Raw genomic sequence first — 25,568 nt, 5'->3', positions numbered from 1 at the left:
GGGAATGTCCCAGTCCAATGACACAGGGGCTGTAATGGACAGACCAATCACTTGGGAATGTCCAGGTCCAATGACAGGGGATCTGTGATGGACAGACCAATCACTCGGGGAATGTCTCAGTCCAATGACACAGGGTCTGTAATGGACAGACCAATCACTCAGGGAATCAATCCAGTGACACAGGGGCTGTAATGGACAGGCCAATCACTCAGGGAATGTCCCAGTCCAATGACAGGGGATCTGTGATGGACAGACCAATCACTTGGGAATGTCCAGGTCCAATGACAGGGGATCTGTGATGGACAGACCAATCACTCGGGGAATGTCTCAGTCCAATGACACAGGGTCTGTAATGGACAGACCAATCACTCAGGGAATCAATCCAGTGACACAGGGGCTGTAATGGACAGGCCAATCACTCAGGGAATGTCCCAGTCCAATGACACAGGGGCTGTAATGGACAGACCAATCACTTGGGAATGTCCAGGTCCAATGACAGGGGATCTGTGATGGACAGACCAATCACTCGGGGAATGTCTCAGTCCAATGACACAGGGTCTGTAATGGACAGACCAATCACTAAGGGAATATCCTAGTCCATTGACATAAGGTCTGTAATGGACAGACCATTCACTTAGGGAATGTTCCGGTCCAATGACACAGGCAGGCTGTAAACTGTAACCAGCCATATCCTCAGCGGTCACTTTATTACGTACATCTGTACACCTGCTTGTTATTGCAAACATCTAATTAGCCAATCATTTGGCAGCAACTCAATGCATAATAGCTGACAGTCGTGGTCAAAAGATTCAGTTGTTGTTCAGACAAAACATCAGAATGGGAAAGACATGTGATCTCAGTGACTTTGACACTGGTGCCAGATGAGGTAGTTTGAGTATCTGAGGAACTGCTGATCTGCTGGTATTTTCAAGCACTCTAGAGTTTACAGAGAATGATGCGAAAACCAAAAATAAACATCCAGTGAGCAGCAGTTCTGTGGGCAAAAATGTCTTTTAATGAGAGAGGTCAGAGGATAATGGTGAGAGTGGTTCAAGCTGACAGGAAGACAACAGTAACTCAAATAACCACACGTTACAACGGTGGTGTGCAGAAGAGCATCTCTGAACACACAACACATCAAACATTGAAGTAGATGGGCTACAGCAGCAGAAGACCATGAACATACACTCAGTGACCAGATTATTTGGTACCTCGTAGTGAAGTGGCCACTGAGTGTATTTTTGAATGACCCCTGTATGGATGACAGGGTTTTTTCATTCTAACTCGGTACGTGTGGCGATAATAGTCTGTCAAGGGCAGCAGATTTGGGAATCACTTAACAAATCTTTAAAAGGGAGAAGAGAGACTGCATGTGTAAACTCGCAAATAATTTAAAAACTATCACAAGCGTGAAAAGAGAGTAGTTAATGTGAACAGTAGTCCCCTCTTTAACCAATTTCCCCCGGGATCAATAAAGTATGACTATGACTATGACTCATAGAAATAGAACATAGAATATCACAGCACAATACTGGCCCTTTGTCCACAATGCTGTGCCAACCTTTTAACCCACTTCTAGGATTAATCTAACCCTTCCCTCCCGAATAGCCCTCCATTTTTCTATCATCCATGTGCTCATCTAAATCTCCCTAATGTATTGACCGCTACCACCACCCCTAGGAGGGCGTTCCAAGCACCAACCCCACCCCCCCGCCCAAGTGTAAAAACACCTACCTCTGACATCCCCCTGATACTTTCCTCCAACTACCTTCATATTGTACCATCCCATATTATCTACTTCTGCCCTGGGAACAAATCTCTGGCTGTCCACTCAATCTATGCCTTTTATCATCTTGTACCTCTACTGTCACCTCTCATCCTCCTTTGTTCCAAAGGGAAAAGCTCTAGCTCACCCACCCTTTCCTCATAAACCATGCTCTCTAATCCAGGCCACATCCTCTGCAACCTCTCTAAAGCTTCCACACCCTTTCTATAATGTAGCCACCAGAACTGAACATAATACTCCAGTGTGGTCCAACCAGAGTTTTATAGAGCTGCAACATTATCTCACAGCTCTTGAACCCAATCTCCTGACTAAAGAAGGCCAATGCACCATACGCCTTCTTAACCCTATCAACTTCTGCAGCAACACTGAGGGGTCTATGGATGTGGACCCTAAGATCCCACTGTTCCTCAACACTGCTTAGAATCTGAATGTTAACCCTGTGCTCTACCTTCAAATTCGACCTTCCAAACTGTATCACTTCACACTCTTTTGGATTGAAATAGATTAACTGGCTACACAACAAGTGCTTGTGATTCATTGTTTAACCACCTCATGAGGTAAATTGGTTTATTATTGTCTAACCAGTTTCATGGAGCTGCAACATTACATCACGGCTGTTGAACTCAATCCATTGACTAATGAAGGCCAACAAACCATATTAAGCCACTCTCTCAAGCTGAAAAGGACAAAATTGCTCACATTATGCACATGGCAACTTGTTGAGTTTGCTAAGCAGACACTCCAAGGCGCATTTCTTGCAGTAAGCGACAGATTAAAATAACACTCTCGTGTTAGGGTTAGGTGCAGAGACAGAGGCTATGTTGCCCCATGCAAGGACAGTGAATCGGTGTACAGTGTGAAGCCAAGCACAAAACATCTGCACCTGTGCATCTTCATGTCAGTAACCCTAATGCAACTTACCCGTGGCTAATGATGATTTAAATATCTCTGTTCGGGCCCCTGCAATTTCTGCACTAGCCTCCCAAGGGGTCTGAGGGAACACCTTGTCAGGCCCTGGGGATTTATCCACCCTAATTAGCCTCAAGACAGCAAACACCTCCTCCTCTGTAATCCGTACAGGGTCCATGACTGTACTGCTGCTTTGCCTCACTTTTATAGAATCTTTGTCCAACACCCAACTAAATACAGATGCAAAAAATCCATTTAAGATCTCCTCCATCCCCTGCAGCTCCACACAGAGACAACCTTTCCGATCTTCAAGAGAACCAATTCTGTCCCTTGCAATCCTTTTGTAAATACTCCCCCCCCTCCACAATGCTGGACAAGGAGGCAGAGGACGTTTCCATTAGTGGGAGAGTCTAGGACCAGAGGGCACAGCCTCAGTATAGAAGGACGCCCATTTAGAACAGAGATGAAGAATAATTTCTTCAGTCAGAGTAGTGAATCTGAGGAATTCATTGCCGCAGACGGCGGTGGAGGGCAAGTTATTGAGTGTATTTAGAACAGAGGTTGATAGGTTCTTGAGTGTTCAGGGCGTCAAAGATTATGGGGAGAAGATAAGAGAATGGGGTAGCGACGGTTAATAGATCAACCATCGTGTAATGGCGGAGCAGGCTCGATGGGCCGAATGGCCTACTTCTGCCCCATGTCATTGCCACAGAATACAAGAGCACAGAAACATCTAGTCCGTGACGAACTATTACGCTGCCCTAGTCCTGCCGATCTGCACCCGGACCACAGCGCTTTCCACCCCTCCCTCCCGTGTACCTATCCAAACGTCTTTTGGAAGTGCCAGTCCCTTGTGATGGTGTGGACAGTCAAAGAGACAGGTTTGCCAAAACTGACACAGGCCGGAAGATCACACTCCGTCCCGGCAAAGGAAAGCTAATGGGAACAAGCCAGTGTGGGGGACGCCACACCTTACCGTCACTGTGCTGGGACGTGCACCTCCAGTCATCTCCAGGACTCACTGACCCCAGCTGCCCGTCACTGTGGAGCAGCTGCCCCGTCTGCTTGGTGAGCGACGCGAAGCTCAGCCAGCTTAGAGCTCGGGGGACAGAGCCAGGGCTCGGCTTCTTCTTCGGGGTCCCCGAGACACAGTCCTTCTTCATGGCTTGGCCCGGAGGTCGGAGGTCGGTGATGTACATTTGCGCCCTGAGCGGGAGACGAGGGGCTTTTCTCTCTTCCTAAAAGCCTCCTTCGGGGCGGCGAGACGACTTCTCCGTCCCAGCGGAGGGGTCACAGGGAGACACGCATGTTCCCAGGAGGAGTGAACTTTTGGTGGGTTGGGAGAGCGACCGGGCATGTCGTCTCTCAGCTCATTGTGGAGGCTCCCCTCTCGAAGTCCACACGCAACAGTTCATAAAGAGTACCGGCAGAGCGGGGGAGCGTTCGGATACCTGATCGATAACGCACATCTACCTGCTATCGCGGAGATGTGGAAAGCACCCTCCGGAAAGTGCCCAGCAGAGGTTGTCGCTCACGATACCACGGTCCTCTTGCTGCGCCTAGCTCTCCCCCTTTCCGATCGAGCTGGAGAGCTGGGCGGCAGAGGAGAGAAGGCGCACGGCACCGGGTCTGGCCGCGGCTAACGATTAGCAATTGCGAGCACGCAGAGAGCCGGCGCTCAGAATGAAACCTGATCTCTTCCAAAGTCATAGCAACCGCCTCTGCACAAGCCCCACCCTCCATCGCTCTGACTCGCTGCGAGCGCGGCGCTCCACCGGCCAGCGGGGCGTAGACAGCGGCCAGCGGCGCGCTGGGGAAGAGCCGGCCGGCCGGCCTGTTTACACAGCTGGGTCCGAGTGTCGGATCCCGTCCCACTGAACAGCAGGCTGGCCCAACGCACGACTACCTTCATTCAAAAATCGGGAGAGATTGTGTTTTAATGAGCTGAGAGAACACAATCTATCCAGGTCCGATCAGATTACTCGGGAGGACGAGGCGACCACTTCCAACTGACCCTTGACCCCGAGAAGGAGCGCCCACTGAGGATGTCTCACTAAATAATTCAGCACAAAGAGCCAGCCAGTCACTGGTCGTTCGTCACCTATATCAACGATCTGGATGCCAATGTGGTTAACTGGATCAGCAAATTTGCGGATGGCAACATGATTGGGGGTGTCGTGGACAGTGAGGAAGACTATCAGAGCTCGCAGCGGGGAAAATGGGCCGGAAAAAAAGCAGACAAGTGCGAGGTGTTGCACTCCGGTAGGACCAACCAGGGGTAGGTCTTACACAGTCAACGGTAGCGCACTGAGGAGAGTGGTTGAACAAAGAGCAGGGAATACAGGCCCATAATTCATTGAAGGTGCCGTCAGAGGTAGATAGTCATACGGAAAGCTTTTGGCAAATTGGCCATCATAAACCAAGTATTGACCAGTACAGGAGATAGGATGTTATGTTCAAGTCAAGTCGCTTTTTATTGACATTTCAACCATAAACTGCTGGTACAGTACATAGTAAAAACGAAACAACGTTCCTCCAGGACCATGGTGCTACATAAAACAACACAAGACTACGTGTGAAGTTGTAAAGACATTGGTGAGGTCTAATTTAGAGTATTGTGTGCAGTTTTGCTCACCTATCTACAGGAAAGATGCAAATAAGGTTGAAAGAATGCAGAGAAATTTTACAAGTATGTTGAAGGGTCTGGAGTACCTTAGTTATAAGGAAAGATTGAATAGGTTAGGACAGGGGTATGCAACCTCTGTCAAATGATTTTCTAGCATGCAATATTCATTAACTAGATGCATTTAAATGGATAATTCCCATATTTCAAGTTTTTATGGCATTTATCTGGCCCACCATCTGCTCATTAATACGCGATCCGGCCCACAGAGACAAAAAGGTTGCCAACCCCTGGGTTAGGACTTTTTTTGTTGGAACGTAGAAGATTGAGAGGAGATTTGATAGAGGTAAACACAATTATGAGGGGCAAACACGAGGAATTCTGCAGATGCTGGAAATTCAAGCAACACACATCAAAGTTGCTGGTGAACGCAGCAGGCCAGGCAGCATCTCTAGGAAGAGGTGCAGTCGACGTTTCGGGCCAAGACCCTTTGTCGGGACTAACTGAAGGAAGAGCTAGTAAGAGATTTGAAAGTGGGATGGGGAGGGGGAGATCCAAAATGATAGGAGAAGACAGGAGAGGAAGGGATGGAGCCAAGAGCTGGACAGGTGATTGGCAAAAGGGATATGAGAGGATAATGGGACAGGAGGCCCAGGGAGAAGGAAAAGTGGGAGGGGGGAAAACCGGAAGATGGGCAAGGGGTATAGTCAGAGGGACAGAGGGTGAAAAAGGAGAGTGAGAGAAAGAATGTGTGTATATAAATAAATTACAGATGGGGTATGAGGGGGAGGTGGGGCATTAGCGGAAGTTAGAGAAGTCAGTGTTCATGCCATGAGGTTGGAGGCTACCCAGACGGAATATAAGGTGTTGTTCCTCCAACCTGAGTGTGGCTTCATCATTACAGTAGAGGAGGCCGTGGATAGACATGTCAGAATGGGAATGGGATGTGGAATTAAAATGTGTGGCCACTGGGAGATCCTGCTTTCTCTGGCGGACAGAGTGTAGGTGTTCAGCAAAATGATCTCCCAGTCTGCGTCGGGTCTCGCCAATATATAGAAGGCCACATCGGGAGCACCAGACGCAGTATATTACCCCAGCTGACTCCTGGGTGAAGTGTCGCCTCACCTGGAAGGACTGTCTGGGGCCCTGAATGGTGGTAAGGGAGGAAGTGTAAGGGCATGTGTAGCACTTGTTCCGCTTACAAAGGTAAGTGCCAGGAGGGAGATCAGTGGGGAGGGATGGGGGGGACGAATGGACAAGGGAGTCGCGTAGGGAGCGATCCCTGCGGAAAGCGGGGGGGGAGCGGAAAGATGTGCTTAGTGGTGGGATCCCGTTGGAGGTGGTGGAAGTTACGGAGAATAATATGTTGGACCCGGAGGCTGGTGGGGTGGTAGGTGAGGACCAGGGGAACCCTATTCCTAGTGGGGTGGTGGGAGGATGGAGTGAGAGCAGATGTGCGTGAAATGGGGGAGATGTGTTTGAGAGCAGAGTTGATGGTGGAGGAAGGGAAAGCCCCTTTCTTTAAAAAATGAAGACATCTCCCTCATCCTGGAATGAAAAGCCTCATCCTGAGAGCAGATGTGGCGGAGACAGAGGAATTGCGAGAAAGGGATGGCATTTTTGCAAGAGACATGGTGAGAAGAGGAATAGTCCAGATAGCTGTGAGAGTCAGTAGGCTTATAGTAGACATCAGTAGATAAGCTGTCTCCAGAGATAGAGACAGAAAGATCTAGAAAGGGGAGGGAGGTGTCGGAAATGGACCAGATATACTTGAGGGCAGGGTGAAAGTTGGAGGCAAAGTTAATAAAGTCAACGAGCTCAGCATGCGTGCAGGAAGCAGTGCCAATGTAGTCGTCGATGTAGCGAAGGAAAAGTGGGGGACAGATACCAGAATAGGTTTGGAACATAGATTGTTCCACAAAGCCAACAAAAAGGCAGGAATAGCTAGGACCCATACGGGTGCCCATAGCTACACCTTTAGTTTGGAGGAAGTGGGAGGCGCCAAAGGAGAAATTATGAAGAGTAAGGACTAATTCCGCTAGACGGAGCAGAGTGGTGGTAGAGGGGAACTGATTAGGTCTGGAATCCAAAAAGAAGCGGAGAGCTTTGAGACCTTCCTGATGGGGGATGGAAGTATACAGGGACTAGACATCCATTATGAGGGGTATTGATAGGGTAAATGAAAGCAGGTTGTTTCCACTGAGGTTGGGTGGGACTACAACTGGAGGTCATGTACTAAGGGTGAAAGGTGGAACTTCTTCACTCACAGTGTCACGAGAGTGTGGAACGAGCTGCCAGCACACGTAGTGCCTGCGAGCTCGATTTCAATGTTTAAGAGAAATTTGGATCGGTATCTGGGTGGTGGGGATATGGAGGGCTATGGTCTTAATGGTGCAGATTAATGGGAATAAGCAGCCTAAGTGGTTCGGCACAGACTAGGCGGACCTGCTTCTGTGTTGTAGTTTTCTGACTCCATGGTGACCAATGCAAGGTTTGCACAACGAATGAGCGAGCAGTGCAGCCAACATGCTATCATCATACAGCCATAGTTATATAGAATGGAAAGAGGCCCTTTGGCCCAACTCATCTGTGCTAACCAAGATACCTGGCTGACCTAATCCTGTATGGCCCAAGTCCCTTTATTCCTTGTCTTTTAAACATTGTTTTTTTTTACATATTACAGTATACTTTATTTATAATAAGCAATTATTTACATGAATAAACCGTGCAATTCTCATAGTTTGTCACCCCTCACTCTCCTGCGTTGAAAGGAATAAAGACCGAGACTGGCCGTGTAACTCAGGCCCTCGATTACTGGCAACATCCTCGTTCCAAAAGGCAGCAGCATCCATCACGAAAGGCCCTCACTATCCATTTCTTGTTTAAAACTTCAAAAGGACCATAAGACATTGGAGCCATTTGGCCCATCGAACCCGTTCTGCAATTTGATCATGGCTGATTTATTTTCCCTCTCCACCCCGTACGTAACCTGTGACACAGGGTGGGGTAAAGGCAGGAGAATGGGGTAGAGAGGGAAAGTAAATCAGCCATGACCGAGCTACAGGATCCTGAAGATCCACACTCAGCATTTTAGGAAAAGTTTCTTCCCCTTCACCACCAGGTTTCTGTTTGTTTTCAAATGTTTTTATTGTGAAGCAACATCAGCCACAACTGACAATGTCCTTAAGTACAATGCTTCTCTTTTCTTTTCTTTCTTATAACAACATAATGAAAGTCAAATGAATGTATGCAGAGTAAACAAGCAAAAAGCGAAGGAAACCCTGCCACCCCATCTCCTTTCCCCTTCCCAGCCCTTCCCTCCCCTCACCCCTCCCGTATGTGCTGTTTAGGTCCTACCGCACACCCCACCCCACCCCACACACACACTCAGTTCAGCTGTTGGTCTCTTCTAAATACAACAGTAATGGTTGCCAGATTTTATCAAATTCCTTGAATCCGTCCTTGATAACGTATCTTATCCTCTCTAGATGCAGGGTATCCGTTAATGCTATCAGCCATTGTCTGAGTGATGGGGTTTCCTCCTTTTTCCAGAACATCAGTATGAGTTTCTTTCCATTAAGTATGCCATAGGTCAGGAGTTGCTGGGTAGCCTGGAATTTATTTGACCTCGCAAAAGTTCCAAAAATTATTAAAATGGGGTCTGGTATTATCTGAACCTTTAGGACCTCAAATATTTGCTTCCAATACTCTTGTATCCTGGGGCATAAAGGAGAACTATGTAACAACTTTGCCTCCGAGGACTTGCATTTCTCACACATTGGGGACACCTCTGGGAATATTTTACGAATCCTTACTCTTGAGTAATGTAGTCTATGTAGGATTTTAAATTGTATTAAACAATGCCTGGCATTGATGGAACAGGAGTTAACATACTCCAAAGCCTCATTCCATATAACCTCCTCTATCTCTGTACCCAACTCCTTTTCCCACACTTTTTTAATATTATCCATTGTTGTATGGCAATTGTTTTGTATGGCGTCAATACAGATAGGCAATAATGTGTTCTGTCCCTGAATATGATCTTAAATGATTATCTAATTTATCAGGTTCTGCCGTCTCAAAACCAGAAAGATGTGATCTTATACAGTGTCTTAGCTGGAGATACCTGAAAAAATGACTCTTTTGCAATCTGAATTTGTCCTGGAGCTGCCGAAATGATGCAAAAATCCCTTGTATGTATAAGTCTCCAACGCTGCGTATGCCTAATTCTCACCATGCATCAAAGGCCCCATCTATACATGAGGGGATAAAAGAGGGGTTCGCTGATATAGGTACAAGAAAAGATAGTGTTCTGAGTTTCAAATGCTTCCCCATTTGTCTCCACATCTGTATGGTGCTATGAATAATGGGATTGCCTCTATAACAGGCTTTATCTAATCGAATAGGGGACATAATGATTGCCCCTATGGAATATGGTAGGCAATCCTCACTCTCCATCTCCAACCATCCGGGAAGTACAACTGTATCATCTATCCAGTATGCTATATGGCTAATGTTAGCAGCCCAGTAATAAAGTTGGGTAGTGCCAGCCCCCCAGTAGTCTTATTCTTGCAGAGATGTTCTTTCCTAATCTGATGGGCTTTATAATTCCATATAAAAGGTTGAATTATTGAATCTAGTCCTTTAAAAAAGGTTTTGATAAGATAGAGGGGCAGGTTCTGAAATAGATAGAGCAGTTGGGGAAGAAAGATCATCTTGACTGCATTTACTCTACCCACTAAAGAAACTGGGAGTGTCTTCCAAAATTCTGTTTTCTTTTTAATCTTTTCAATTAGAGGGATAAAATTTGCTTCAAATAGAGAACTATACTTTTTGATTATTGCAATTCCAAGGTAAGTAGACTTCTCAAGGGTTATTTTGAATGGAAATTGTTTAAGCCCCTCCTGTTCTTCTACTTAGACCAGGAATAATTCACTTTTCCCCCAACTAATCTTATACCTCGAGAAAGTGCCAAATAGATTGACGATTTCCAGCAAAACTGGAATAGTAATATATGGTTTCGTTACAAACAACAAAACATCGTCCACATAAAGGGAAATTTTGTTGGTAGTATATTCTCTACTGTACCCATAAATTTTGGGGTGAGAACGTATAGTCTCCTCCAGTGGTTCCAGGGCCAACACAAACAATAAGGGACTTAATGCACAGCCCTGTCTTGTGCCCCTGTGCAAACTGAATGGTTCCGAGAGGGTCTGATTAGTTAGTATTTTAGCACTAGGGTTACTGTACAGTAGCTTAATCCAAGATATAAATTTGTCTCCCGTTCCAAATTTTTTCAAAGTCTCGTAGAAGTATTGTCATTCCACTTGGTTGAATGCTTTCTCAGCATCTAAACTTAATATTATAAGGTCTTCCTTAGGAAGTCTTGGGGAATGCATTATATTAAGAAGGTGCCTGATGTTATGGAAAGAATTCCTTTTGGGGATAAACCCTGTTTGATCTGCATGTACCAATTTATTTATCTGCTGACTGAGTCTCCTTGCCAGCATTTTAGCCAAAAATTTCTGATGCGAATTTAGCAGTGAAATTGGCCTATAAGGTCCTACCTCCTCTGGGTCTTTGTCCTTCTTCGGAATAAATGTGATAATGGCCTTGTTCAGGGTTTGGGGTAACCTGCCAGTTTCAAACAACTCTCTCTACATCCTTACCATATAAGGTGCTAATAAGTCACTAAACTTCTTATAAAACTCATTACCTATTCCATCTGAACCTGGACTCTTGCCATTTTTCAGGGATCTTATTGTTCTTACTATTTTGTCATTTGTAATCACTGTTTCCAAAGCCTGACATTCCGTCAGATTGAGTGAAGGTAGCCTACAAGTGTCCAGAAATGTATGCACGCTCCCCGTCGGTACATTAGATTGAGATGCATATAATTTTTCATAATACCAACGGATCTTTGATTAATGTCTTTGTGTGACATCAACAGAGCGCCCGACTCTGTTTAATTTTATGAATGGCCCGATCACTTTCCAATTTGCGTAGCTGTCTTGCCAGCAATTTGTGCGGTCTATCACCAAATTGAAAGAAATTCTGTTTTGTAAACATGAAGGCTCTGCACACCCTTTCTGAGAGTATTTGGTTAAGTTTGTATTTTAATGCTGAAATTCTGTTGTATTTTTCTGCGGATGGTTGTCGTGCATTCTCCGTGTCTAGTTTACGTATTTGTTCTTCTAATTCTATTTGTTCTGCTCTACTACGTTTGTTTAGCAAAGACTGAAAAGAAATTACACATCCTCTAACATAAGCTTTAAATGTTTCCCATAGTAGTCCTGGGGGTGTTTCACTATTATCATTTGTCTCAAAAAACAATAAAATTTGCAATTCTAAATACTCACAAAATTTTGTAAGTAGCTGAGGATTAAACCTCCAACTTCTATGTATTTGCATCGATTCACCCAGCTCCAGTGAAAAAGTAACAGGGCTGTGGTCTGAGATGACAATATTATGATATCTTACATTATCGACTTGTGGCAGTATTTTGCCATCAAGGAGGAAATAGTCAATCCTGGTATATACATTATGAACTCTAGAGTGGAATGAATACTCTCTCCCTGTTGGGTTGACTAGTCTCCATATCTCACACAGATTCATATTGTCTCTATATGTTTTCAGCAGATTACTTGCCTTTGATGGTAATGCCCTCTGATTGGAAGATCTGTCTAAATATGTATCCAGAACAAAATTAAAATCCCCTCCAGTAATCAGGTTAGTGCTGGAGACCTCTGGTATCAATCCTAGAACTCATCTACAAAATTCCAGGTCATCCCAGTTTGGTCCGTAGATATTCAGTAAGGTAACTGGCATAGATTGTATTTCCCCAGTAACTATAACATATCTCCCATCCTTGTCTGCTATCGTTGTTAGGTGATGAAATGGAACGTTTCTGCAAATTATTATTGCCACACCCCTAGGTTTCATTGGAAACTTTGAGGAATATATTTGGCCTATCCACTTGCCCCTAATTTTACAGTGAGCTTCATTCTTCAAATGTGTTTCCAGCAAGAAGATCACATCAGTCTGTAGAGATTTTAGTTGAGACAGCACTTAGCACTTTTCACTGGCTCATTAATCCCATTTACATTCCAGGAACAAAAAGTAATGCGATTTCTTGTCTCCTGACCTCCTACCATCTCAGTACTTAATATCTGTATGATAATGTTTTTGATCTGTTCTGGACCTTGTAAATCTATCAGTCATTAGTAATGAATGGACCCTAAACAGCACTCCCTTACCCCTGTCCCTCCCTCCCCCCACAACCCCCATCGCCCTTGAAAGCTCAAAACAACCAACAAAAAAATCCATATCTCCATACACAAGTACACCTAGTCAAAACTCTAGGAATAACTTTTTGATCTCTAACACTTCTCTGAACCAAATTAGTAGCTCCCCAGTTATATAGATGGTCACAAAGCCAAATCTGGCATCGGAATGAAAAAAAAACGAGAAAAACTAGCAAACAGAGATGATCAAGATGTTAAAGTAAGTGTGATTCTCAAAACTATAACTTACCCTAGCACCAGAAAGTCTAGCACCATTAACAACATACTCCTCATGCAACACCAGTTTAGACCAACTCTTATTACTATCTGCGCACTCATAGGGCCTTAATCCGACATAGTACAATCTAAATATAACTCAGAGAGTCCTGTTTTCTACAGGGGTTAGTGGCAGGGCCTCATTAATGTTCGAAATGTTCACAATTTCCTACCGCGGAGTTTTACTTGGGGCATCTTCATTCTGTAAGGGGTTTCTTCTCACTGTGCACAGTCACTTCTCAGCATTTCCCAAATGACGTTCTGCATACCGGCGAGCTTCTTTTGGATCTGTAAACACTGCCTTGGTCCATTAATTGTCACTCGTAGCTTCGCGGAATAGAGGAGGCCAAACTTGACTCCTGCAGTAACCTCCTGACTGGTGTGAAAGCCACACATCATTTAGCCACTGTGGATGGAAGGTCTCTGAAGATCTGAATCCTTTGTCCTTGATATTGTAGATTCTTAGTACCTGTCGCCTTCCGCATTATATCTTCAAATACCTGGCAATAATGGATACTCACGATCAGGTGTGGCGGTGTCTCGTCGTCCCCCCGGTGCTTCCGAAGTGCTCTATGTGCTCGGTCTGTCACCGGAGCTTCTTCCAGGTTTAGAGCTTCTTCTAACATCTGTGCTGCGAAACCTCTTGTCTTCTGCCCATTTTCCTTCCCCTCTGGCAGGCCCGCAATTCTCAGATTCTGTCTTTTCCAACGTCCCTCTAAATCCAGGCATTTTTCAGAAAGTTGTTCAACTTGCTCACAAAGTCGTTTCACCTTGCTTTCCAGCTCCACAACTATGTCTGAAGCTCTGTTAGCCGACTCTGCTATCTCTTTCAGAGTTTGATCTTGTGTATTCAGCTGGGCTTTCAATGCGGTAATCACAGCGTCATTTTCCACTTTCAATGAAGCAATTTCACTTCTCAAAGAGACCGCTACCTCTGCAACTTTTTCTTCAATTTTCTTACAGGTGTCTGACTTCACTGTAGTTAGCTCTGCATGTAGCGACTCTATGGCCACCAATACCGCATTGTTGTCCATACTCTGTGCACGTAGCTCCACGTTGCCCTCACTCGTGAGCTCCGAGGCGTCAGTTGGGCCTGTTTCTTCGTTTGTCTCTGCCTTAGCCGTTCCTCTTCTCGGCATTTAGTAGCACACTCCTTCACTCTTTCTCCTTCTGGTGTGTATTGAAGAGCACCTCCCCTTCATTTGCCACCCTAAACCTCAAATTGACTTCGTGTAAGTGAAGTTTTAATACAAAATCTGCTGGAGCTACAGAAGGGTGTGTCCTACTTGCTCATGGCCCAACAGCACCCCCCACCCCCCCCCCACCGGGTTTCTGAATGGTCCATGGAGACTTCCTCATGATTTCTCTTACACATTATTTATTTAATTTATTACTTAGAGTAATTTTTATGGCTTGCACTGTACTATTGCAAAACAACAAATTTTGTGGCATAACGCCAGTGATATTAAACCTGATTTTCATATTCTCGTTTCTCCCCTCTCCCATCGGGCAGAAGATATAGAAGTCTGAAAGAATGTACCAGCAGGGTCGACGACAGATTGACCCTGATGTTGTAAGATTATCAAATATGTCCCCAGGATGATAAATTGGACTCTCAGCCTCACAATCTACCTCGTTGTGATCTTGCACCTTATGGTTTACCTGCACTGAACTCTGGCTGAATCAGTTACAGTTAATTCCGCTTTGTAATCGGCCAGCAGCCGACTGTAAGACTGGGGTACAATTCCTGCTACTCTGTGGAGAGTACGTTCTCCCTGCGGCTGCGTGAGTCTCCTCCAGTTTCCTCCCACGTTCCAAAGACATACAGATTAGGGTTAATTAATGAGTTGTGGGCACACTGCGTTGGTGATGGAAGCGTGGCAACTCTCGCAGGCTGCCCCCAGCACACCCTAGAAATGTGTTGGTCATTGGTGCAAAGATGCATTTGACTGTATGTTTTGATGTATATGCGACAAATAAAGCTAACTGAGTTGTTCTCCAATCTTGGCAATTTACTGGCAAGCGTTTCGTCACCACGCAAGGAGACATTGTCAGTGAGTGTGCCGTTGACTGTGGTGTCTCCCCCACATGCTGGGCCTTTATTACTTTTCAATCAGCCGACTGGACGCCATTTTGGAAACACAGTTGTGACGTGGGGAGGTAATCTCTTCAGAGGGCACACCTCATTCAACAGCACACTGACGATCTCTCCTCGTGTGGTGACGAAATGTTTGCAGGTAAATTGTCAAGATCGGAGAACAACTCAACCTAGCTACACATCTTCCGAGTTATTTCCAAAGCTAATCTCGTTTGACCTCAATGCAGTGTGTAATGATCTGACCTGGGTGAGCTGTATGTATTGCATCTCTGTACATGCGACAGTAATGAACCAATACCAATTCCAAAGATTCTGTTTCTTTTCAATGTGTCAGAGAGTTGTCCAACCTGAACCATTCTTCACTCTCTCAGGCTACAGCCTGGTAGCACATCAAGGGCTCCCTAAATACCACTGATAAAGGAGCTTTGTTTCAAACTCTATCAAGCTCCTGAACCAGTGTGGATCACTTCACTCACCCCAATACTAATCTGATTCCACAACCTATAGAACAGGAATTCTGCAGATGCTGGAAATTCAAGCAACACACATCAAAGTTGCTGGTGAACACAGCAGGCCAGGCAGCATCTCTAGGAAGAGGCGCAGTCGACGTTTCAGGCCGAGACCTTCGTCAGGACTAACTGAAGGAAGAGCTAGTAAGGGATTTGAAAGTTGGAGGGGGAGGGGGAGATCCAAAATGATAGGAGAAGACAGGAGGGGGAGGGATAGAGCCAAGAGCTGGACAGGTGATAGGCAAAAGGGATACGAGAGGATCATGGGACAGGAGGTCCGGGAAGAAAGACAAGCGGGGGGGGGGGGAACCAGAGGATGGGCAAGGGGCATATTCAGAGGGACAGAGGGAGAAAAAGGAGAGTGAGAGAAAGAATGTGTGTATAAAAATAAGTAACAGATGGGGTACGAGGGGGAGGTGGGGCATTAGCGGAAGTTAGAGAAGTCGATGTTCATGCCATCAGGTTGGAGGCTACCCAGACGGAATATAAGGTGTTGTTTCTCTAACCTGAGTGTGGCTTCATCTTTACAGTAGAGGAGGCCGTGGATAGACATGTCAGAATGGGAATGGGATGTGGAATTAAAATGTGTGGCCACTGGGAGATCCTGCTTTCTCTGGCGGACAGAGCGTAGGTGTTCAGCAAAGCGGTCTCCCAGTCTGTGTCGGGTCTTGCCAATATATAGAAGGCCACATCGGGAGCACTGGACACAGTATATCACCCCAGCCGACTCACAGGTGAAGTGTCGCCTCACCTGGAAGGACTATTTGGGGCCCTGAATGGTGGTAAGGGAGGAAGTGTAAGGGCATGTGTAGCACTTGTTCCGCTTACACGGCTAAGTGCCAGGAGGGAGATCAGTGGGGAGGGATGGGGGGGACGAATGGACAAGGGAATGGACAAGTTCATTCTAGGACGAGGGAGATGTCTTCTTTTTTTAAAGAAAGGGGCTTCCCTTCCTCCACTATCAACTCTGCTCTTAAACGCATCTCCCCCATTTCACGTACATCTGCTCTCACTCCATCCTCCCGCCACCCCACTAGGAATAGGATTCCCCTGGTCCTCACCTACCACCCCACCAGCCTCCGGGTCCAACATATTATTCTCTGTAACTTCCGCCACCTCCAACGGGATCCCACCACTAAGCACATCTTTCCCTCCCCGCCTCTCTCTGCATTCCGCAGGGATCGCTCCCTACACGACTCCCTTGTCCATTCGTCCCCCCCATCCCTCCCCACTGATCTCCCTCCTGGCACTTATCCTTGTAGCGGAACAAGTGCTACACATGCCCTTACACTTCCTCCCTTACCGCCATTCAGGGCCCCAAACAGTCCTTCCAGGTTAGGCAACACTTCACCTGTGAGTCGGCTGGGGTGATATACTGCGTCCGGTGCTCCCGATGTGGCCTTTTATATATTGGCGAGACCCGACGCAGACTGGGAGACCGCTTTGCTGAACACCTACGCTCTGTCCGCCAGAGAAAGCAGAATTTCCCAGTGGCCACACATGTTAATTCCACATCCCATTCCCATTCTGACATGTCTATCCACGGCCTCCTCTACTGTAAAGATGAAGCCACACTCAGGTTGAACAACACCTTATATTCCATCTGGGTAGCCTCCAACCTGATGGCATGAACATCGACTTCCCTAACTTCCACTAATGCCCCACCTCCCCCTTGTACCCCATCTGTTACTTATTTTTATACACACATTCTTTCTCTCACTCTCCTTTTTCTCCCTTTGTCCCTCTGAATATGCCCCTTGCCCATCCTCTGGTTCCCTGCCCCCCCTGTCTTTCTCCCTGGACCTCCTGTCCCATGATCCTCTCATATCCCTTTTGCCTATCACCTGTCCAGCTCTTGGCTCCATCCCTCCCCCTCCTGTCTTCTCCTATCATTTTGGATCTCCCCCTCCACCTCCAACTTTCAAATCCCTTACTAACTCTTCCTTCAGTTAGTCCTGACGAAGGGCCTCGGCCTGAAATGTCGACTGCACCTCTTCCTAGAGATGCTGCCTGGCCTGCTGCGTTCACCAGCAACTTTGATGTGTGTTGCCACAACCTATAGACCCACTTTCAATGACTCAACTCCTCATCTCCTCGGTATTAGTTAATGTTTTCGCATTGCAGTCTGACTTCTTTAGCATATTGGTGTTTGTCCGTCACTTCATATACATACATTGATCATAAATTTTCTTTGCCATTTATCTCTAGACGGACGAGCTTCTCCTAAGCCTGCCCTGGGACACAGGCCAGTGTTTACTGACAGCTGCCAGTCTGTCAGGTCATGTGAGCTTTGGCAACAATGAGGCACAGTGTGGCTGGTGGCTGAGTCACGGTGTGGTGAGAGACACTTCCACTGTAGTGAAAGAGGAAACCTCGCGGCTGCTGGTCCCCCCCCCCCCAGAATAATCAGGTCAATTTTTACAATCATTGCACTGCTCTCCGCCTGTGTGCTTGACATTTACCATTTGTGTTTAAATAGGGAGTAGGAAATAGTCCACACTGTGATTTTCTGCCATCTGTACATGTCATACAGGTGTCAGGGAGGGGTAGCACCTCTGGTGGGGGAGCATGTCGCATCCTTTTCAGGGCGGTTAGTCCACCTTTAGTCCCCACCTGGCTCTCGGCTCTCAGCTCTCATCTGTGGCTCCTCGTAACTGTTTGCATGCGACAGCGGCCACACCCCGGGCAACGGCTTCGACAAGCCGGCTAAACCAGGTGAGGGTAGCCGACAGGTCTCAAACCCTCAATGAGTTAGGGAGTTGTCTATCCCAGCATGTGAAGACAGACTCCGGCGGATTGAGCGGATGGAAGGTCCAACGGTCAAGAAGGCGGTCTCTGCAAGCGTCGTGAAACGTGTAGAGCACGACTAGACACAGAAGACGTCCTGGTCATCCACTGCGCCTAGTCCCATCTCCAGCCGTCTCGACTCTGTCTTGCCACTGGATCCAGATGGGAATTGGGAAGAGAGAGTGAGGCTGACGCTGTGCAACTCTCCCTCACTTAAATCCAAATCACGCACTAGTCTCGACACCACCGATGGTGTCGAGGTCTTCATCGACGACGACGGTGGACGAACAATATATATGTAGGACAACACAGTAGTGTAGTGGTTAGCATAATGCGACGCAGCACCAATGAGCCAGGTTCAATTGGCACCACAGTCTGTAAGGAGTTTGTACATTCTCCCCGTGACCCTGTGGGTTTCCTTTAAGTGCCCTGGCTTCCCCTCACATTCCAGAGGCACACGGGTTTTGGGTTAGTAAACTGTGGACATGGTATGTTGGTGCCAGAAGCATGGCAACACTTGTGGGCAGCCCCCAGCACATCCTTGGACTGTGTTGGTCGTTAACATTTCACTAAGAGTTTCAATGTACATGTGACAAGTAAAGCTAATCTTTAAGGATTTGAGGACCTGAGTTATAGGGAAAGGTTGAATAGGTTAGGACTTTATTTCCTGAAGTGTAGGAGAGTGAGTGGGGATTTGATAGAGGTCTACAAAATTACGAGGGGTATAGACAGGGTAGATGCAAGCAGGCTTTTCCCACTGAGGTTGGGTGAGTCTACAGCTAGAGATCATGGGTTAAGGGTGAAAGGTGAGAAGTTTACAGGGGAACACGAGTGGAAAATTTTCACTCAGAGGGTGGTAAGAGTGTGAAATGAGCTGCCTGCACAAGTGGTACATGTGAGCTCACTTTCAACACTTAAGAAAAATCTGCACAGGTACATGGACGGAGGAGTATGGAGGGCTATGGTCCAGGTGCAGGTCGATGGGAATAGACAGATTAACAGTTTGCCATGGACTAGATAGGGCCTGTTTCTCTGCTGTAGCGCTCCATGACTCTCTGATATTGATGTGTGCACAAATCCATTTACACATACTTCTGCTACTTACTGATGACAAAGGAAGCCAATCGGCCCATCGAGTTCCTGCCGGCTGACAGAACAATCTATTCCCTGCTAACTCACTTTGCATCTTGCTGTCCCTACGAGTGAGAGGGAGAGGCTGGATTGGCTGGGACAGTCTTCCCTGGAACATTGGAGACGGAGCATTTACGATCACAGCACAAGTGAGCCGGGTTCAGTCCCGCTGCTGCCTCCAAGGAGTTTGTACGTTCTTCTGTGACCGTGTGGGTTTCCCCGGGGTGCTCTGGTTTCCCCCCACAAACCCAAGACATACGAGTTAGCAGGTTAATTGGTCACATGGGGGTAACTGGCCAGTCTGGGCTTGTTGGTCCGGAAGGGTCGGTCAACAAGCTGTATCTCCAAAGTACAGGGAGAATGTGTAACCTCCTTACAGTCGGTACCAGAGGTCAGCGTTGGACCCCCGTCTGCACAACTGTGAAAGCAGCAGCTCGAGCACTGGTGCTTCCTTACTGAGAGAGAGCGAGAGAGAGAAAATCCCAAAACAACAAATGTCACAACATTCACTCAGTGGCCACTTTATTAGGTGCACCTGTATACCTGCTCATTAATGCAAATATCTAATCAGCCAATCATGTGACAGCAACTCGATGCATAAAAGCGTGCAGACATGGTCAAGAGGTTCAGTTGTTGTTCAGGCCAAATATCAGAATGGGGAAAAAATGTGATCTAAGTGACTTTGACTGTGGAATGATTGTTGGTGCCAGACAGGGTGGTTTGAGTATCTCAGAAATTGCTGATCTCCTGGGATTTTCACACACAACAATCTCAAGAGTAACTTACAGAGAATGGTGCGGAAACGAAAAACATCTGGTCAGCGGCAGTTCTATGGGTGAAAACACCTTGTTAGTGAGAGAGGTCAGAGGGAAATGGCCAGACTAGTGCAAGCTGGCAGGAAGGTGACAAAACTCAAATAACCACACTGGTGCAGCCAGCCAGTGGTGTAGAGGCATCCGTACTGGACTACAGGGCAAGTGGTCTTGGGTTTGAACCTGGCCGGCTCCTTGCACGTCTTCCATCCGTGCTGGGTCGAGCATAGAGCTAGCAACTTGGTCTCGTAAAAAAACAAAGAAAAATGCTAAAGAAACAGCGAGATTGCCGGCCGATGTGCCACAAGGTGCGGAAAGGAACAACAACAGCAGTGGTTTGCAGAAGAGTGTCTGAACAAACAACACATCAAACCTTGAAGTGGGTGGGTTACAGTAACAGGTTCCACCCTGTACCTAATAAAATGGCCACTGTGTGTACGTCACTGATAAAGTGATCAATGTGTGTATGTCACTGATAAAGTGATCAATGTGCGTATGTCACTGATAAAGTGACTACTGTGTGTACGTCACTAATAAAGTGACCACTGTGTGTACGTCACTAATAAAGTGACCACTGTGTGTACGTCACTGATAAAGTGACCACTGTGTGTACGTCACTAATAAAGTGACCACTGTGTGTACGTCACCGATAAAGTGACCACTGTGTGTACGTCACCGATAAAGTGGCCACTGTGTGTACGTCACCGATAAAGTGCTCACTGTGTGTACGTCACCGATAAAGTGGCCACTGTGTGTACGTCACCGATAAAGTGCTCACTGTGTGTACGTCACCGATAAAGTGCTCACTGTGTGTACGTCACCGATAAAGTGGCCACTGTGTGTACGTCACTGATAAAGTGATCACTGTGTGTACGTCACTGATAAAGTGATCAATGTGTGTACGTCACTGATAAAGTGGCCACTGTGTGTACGTCACTCATAAAGTGGCCACTGTGTGTACGTCACTGATAAAGTGACCACCGTGTGTACGTCACTCATAAAGTGACCACTGTCTGTACGTCACTGATAAAGTGATCAATGTGTACGTCACTCATAAAGTGATCAATGTGTGTACGTCACTGATAAAGTGATCACTGTGTGTACGTCACTGATAAGGTGGTCACTGTGTGTACGTCACCGATAAAGTGGCCACTGTGTGTACGTCACCGATAAAGTGGCCACTGTGTGTACGTCACTGATAAAGTGATCACTGTGTGTACGTCACCGATAAGGTGGTCACTGTGTGTACGTGTCACCGATAAAGTGGCCACTGTGTGTACGTCACTGATAAAGTGATCACTGTGTGTACGTCACTGATAAAGTGATCAATGTGTGTACGTCACCGATAAAGTGGCCACTGTGTGTACGTCACTGATAAAGTGATCACTGTGTGTACGTCACTGATAAAGTGATCAATGTGTGTACGTCACCGATAAAGTGGCCACTGTGTGTACGTCACTGATAAAGTGATCAATGTGTGTACGTCACTGATAAAGTGATCAATGTGTGTACGTCACCGATAAAGTGCTCACTGTGTGTACGTCACCGATAAAGTGGCCACTGTGTGTACGTCACTGATAAAGTGGCCACTGTGTGTACGTCACTGATAAAGTGACCACCGTGTGTACGTCACTCATAAAGTGGCCACTGTGTGTACATCACTGATAAAGTGACCACCGTGTGTACGTCACTCATAAAGTGACCACTGTATGTACGTCACTGATAAAGTGATCAATGTGTACGTCACTCATAAAGTGATCAATGTGTGTACGTCACCGATAAAGTGGCCACTGTGTGTACGTCACCGATAAAGTGGCCACTGTGTGTACGTCACCGATAAAGTGATCACTGTGTGTACGTCACTAATAAGGTGGTCACTCTGTGTACGTCACCGATAAAGTGCTCACTGTGTGTACGTCACCGATAAAGTGGCCACTGTGTGTACGTCACCGACAAAGTGGCCACTGTGTGTACGTCACCGAGAAAGTGATCACTGTGTGTACGTCACTGATAAAGTGATCAATGTGTGTACGTCACCGATAAAGTGGCCACTGTGTGTACGTCACCGATAAAGTGATCACTGTGTGTACGTCACCGATAAAGTGATCAATGTGTGTACGTCACCGATAAAGTGCTCACTGTGTGTACGTCACCGATAAAGTGGCCACTGTGTGTACGTCACCGATAAAGTGGCCACTGTGTGTACGTCACCGATAAAGTGCTCACTGTGTGTACGTCACTAATAAGGTGGTCACTGTGTGTACGTCACTGATAAAGTGGCTACTGTGTTTATGTCAGTGATAGTTAATCTGATTCTGATTCATCACTCTAATGTGGTAAACACAGCAGACAATTTACCACAGCGATAAACAAACTCCGTCTTATCTACCGCTGATTCATTACTACACACGGATGCGCTCAGCAGCTCCCTATTTCAAGGTCTGCTTGATGCTAATAAACTGAGGCAATCCTTGTTATGGCCTGCTAACTCAGCGTGTCTCTGACCAATGCTGACTCAAAGATTTGAGTCAGAACATTGACATGTTGTTTATGTAGGTAGAAAGGGACTGGACGGTGAGGGGGGAGGGGAGATATAAAAATGGTACGAGGTGATAGGGTCCGTGGGGCAAGAGCAGGCAGAAGCCGACAGCCTACGAGAGCAGTTGTGTTTATGAACCTTCGGCAGGAGATAGACAGAAATGGGCAAGTAGGGGGTTTCATCTAGATAAAGACCTTTGACCCAAAAGACTGACAGTCCATTTCCCTCCACAGATGCTGCCTGGCCTGCTGAGTTCCTCGAGCAGTTTGTTCCAGTGATTCAGACTGGCAGGAGCCTGGGCTAGCACTGGATGAGCATAGATCTTGTGGCAGACTTGGGGTGATAAAGGAAAGCGGAACAGCTACGACTGAATTTGGAGTGAATGGTGAGAAACTGACGACGATTAGATACAGAGGTGGGCTGGGAAGTGGCAGGTGGAGTTCAAACTGGAAAAGTGTGAAGTGATTCACTTTGGGATGTCGAACTTGTCGGTAGAGAACAGGGTTAATGGCAGAATTCTTAGCAGTGTGCAGCAACAGAGAGACATAGGGTCCATGTCAGTACATCCCTCAAAGTTAATAGGGTTGTTAGTCGGGACATTGAGTTCAAGAGCCACGAGGTAACGTTGCAGATCTAAAACTCTGGTTAGACTTCACTTGGACAGTTGTTTGTTTATACAGCACTGAACAGGCCCTCCCGGTCCTTCAAACCAGGCCACCCGGCACTCCCCAGCCTAATCACAGGGCAATTAAACTACCAACTGGTACATCTTTGGACTGTGGGAGGAAACCAGAGCACCCAGAGGAAACCCACGCAGTCACTGGGAGAATGTGCAAACCCCCTTACAGGCAGTGGTGGGAATTGAACTCATGTCACCTGTACGGTAAAGCAGTGTGCAAACCACTACGTTTCCGTGCAACCCCACGCCCACAGGGTTAATACGGTGTATGGCGTGTTGACCTTCATTAGTCAGTGGATTGAGTTCAAGAGTCGTGAGGTAATGTTGCAGCTCTGTAAAACTCTGGTTAGACCACACATGGAGTATTGTGCCTCGCTATAGGAAGGATGTGGAAGCTTTAGAGAGGGTGCGAGGACGTTTACCAGGATGCTGCCTGTACCAGAGAACATGTCTCATAAGTTTAGGTTGAGCGGGTTGGGCTTTTTTCTTTGGAGCAAAGGAGGATGAGGGGTGACTTGATACAACTGTACAAGATGATAAGAGGCACAGACCGAGTGGACAGCCAGAAACGTTTCCCCGGGTGTAAACTGCTAAGACCAGAGGAAATAACTTTATTGGTGATTAGAAGACAATATACGGGGTATCAGAGGTAGTTTTTTCAAGCGGAGAGTGGTGGGTGTGTGGGACAAGCTGCTGGGGCTGGTGGTAGAGGCAGGTATATTCCGGACATTTAAGAAACTCTTAGATAGGCACATGGATGAAAGAAAAGTGGAGGGCTATGTGGGAGGGAAGGGTTAAATTGATCTTGCAGTGGGTTAAAAGGTTGCCGCAACATTGTGGACCAAAGGGCCTGTAGTGTACCATAATATTCTATATGAAATTTATTCTATATTCTATTCTAGCTGGATGAGAAAGACACAAAATGCTGGAGGAGCTCAGCAGGTTAGGCAGCAACTATGGAAGGGAACAAACAGTCGATATTTCAGGACTGGAAAGGAAGGGGTAGGAAGCCGGAACAAGAAGGTGGGGGCGGTGGGAAGGAAGGTGGTATTTGGACCACGTGAGGAGGAAGGTGGGGGGCGGGTGAAGTAAGAGGTGGGAGGTGACAAGTGGAAGAGGAGGCGTCAGATAGGAGAGGAGAGAGGACTGTAGGAAAAAGGGAAGGAGGAGGAACACTGGGGAGAGGTGATAGGCAAGTGTTTTCTGTTATTCCTCTACTCTTGCACTACCTCAGAGCAATGACATGATGAAATGATGATTCTAAACAAAGTATTTCACTAAAAGCAGTAAATCTGCAGAAGCTGGAAATCCAAAGAACGCACAGAAAATAGCTCAGCAGGCGTAACACTTCTGAAATAATATACGCCACAATCACGTTGTGAGACTCCCGCAATCCAGCATACTCAGTACTTCAGTGGTGCTGGACCAGTAAATTTACCCACTGTTGGAGCTTACTCATCTTAACACCCCAATCCATTTTTATTCACAGTCTTTCTTTCAAAGACTTTACTCAGTATACAGAAGATACAGTGCAGAATAGGTCTATCCAGCTTTTCCAGCCACCCCAGCAACTCCTGATTTAACGCTAGCCTAATCATGGGACAATTTACACTGACCAATTAACCTACCAACTGGGATGCCTTTGGACTGTGGGAGGAAACTGGAGCACCCGGAGGAAACCTATACATTCCATGGGGAAGATACACAAACTCCTTAGAAAGAATGCTGGGATTGAACTTTGAACTCTGACGCTGAGAACTGTCCTGCTAACAGTATGGTATTGCGGCACAATTTCCTTGCAGCATTCACAGTAGAACAAAGAAATATAACAGAAAAACTACACACAAACAAAGACTGACAATCAACCAATGTGCAAATTTAAAAACAAAATCAACAGGAATTCTGCAGATGCTGGAAATTCAAGCAACACACATCAAAGTTGCTGGTGAACGCAGCAGGCCAGGCAGCATCTCTAGGAAGAGGTACAGTCGACGTTTCAGGCCGAGACCCTTCATCAGGACTAACTGAAGGAAGAGTGAGTAAGGGATTTGAAAGTGGGAGGGGGAGGGGGAGATCCAAAATGATAGGAGAAGACAGGAGGGGGAGGAATGGAGCCAAGAGCTGGACAGGTGATAG

At 46.6% G+C, this 25,568-nt stretch overlaps 1 protein-coding gene across 3 annotated transcripts in view; it reads right to left on the bottom strand.

Annotated features, from left to right (window-relative positions):
- LOC134350780 (NHS-like protein 1) overlaps window positions 1-25,568 on the bottom strand; it is a 308,666-nt gene that overhangs the window by 145,563 nt on the left and 137,535 nt on the right. Inside the window, exon 1 of one of the 3 annotated variants that reach the window (XM_063056462.1) lies at window positions 3,672-4,260. The exons of the other annotated variants lie outside the window; for them this stretch is intronic. Coding sequence (XP_062912532.1) covers window positions 3,672-3,894 — 223 coding nt within the window. The 5' untranslated portion in view covers window positions 3,895-4,260. Of the gene's footprint in view, window positions 1-3,671; window positions 4,261-25,568 lie in introns of those variants that run through there. 3 annotated transcript variants of the gene reach the window in all.

This window comes from Mobula hypostoma, chromosome 8, assembly GCF_963921235.1.
Source record: "Mobula hypostoma chromosome 8, sMobHyp1.1, whole genome shotgun sequence".
In the NCBI taxonomy this organism is placed as follows: Eukaryota; Metazoa; Chordata; class Chondrichthyes; order Myliobatiformes; family Myliobatidae; genus Mobula; species Mobula hypostoma.
This window is presented reverse-complemented; position numbering and strand designations above follow the sequence as displayed.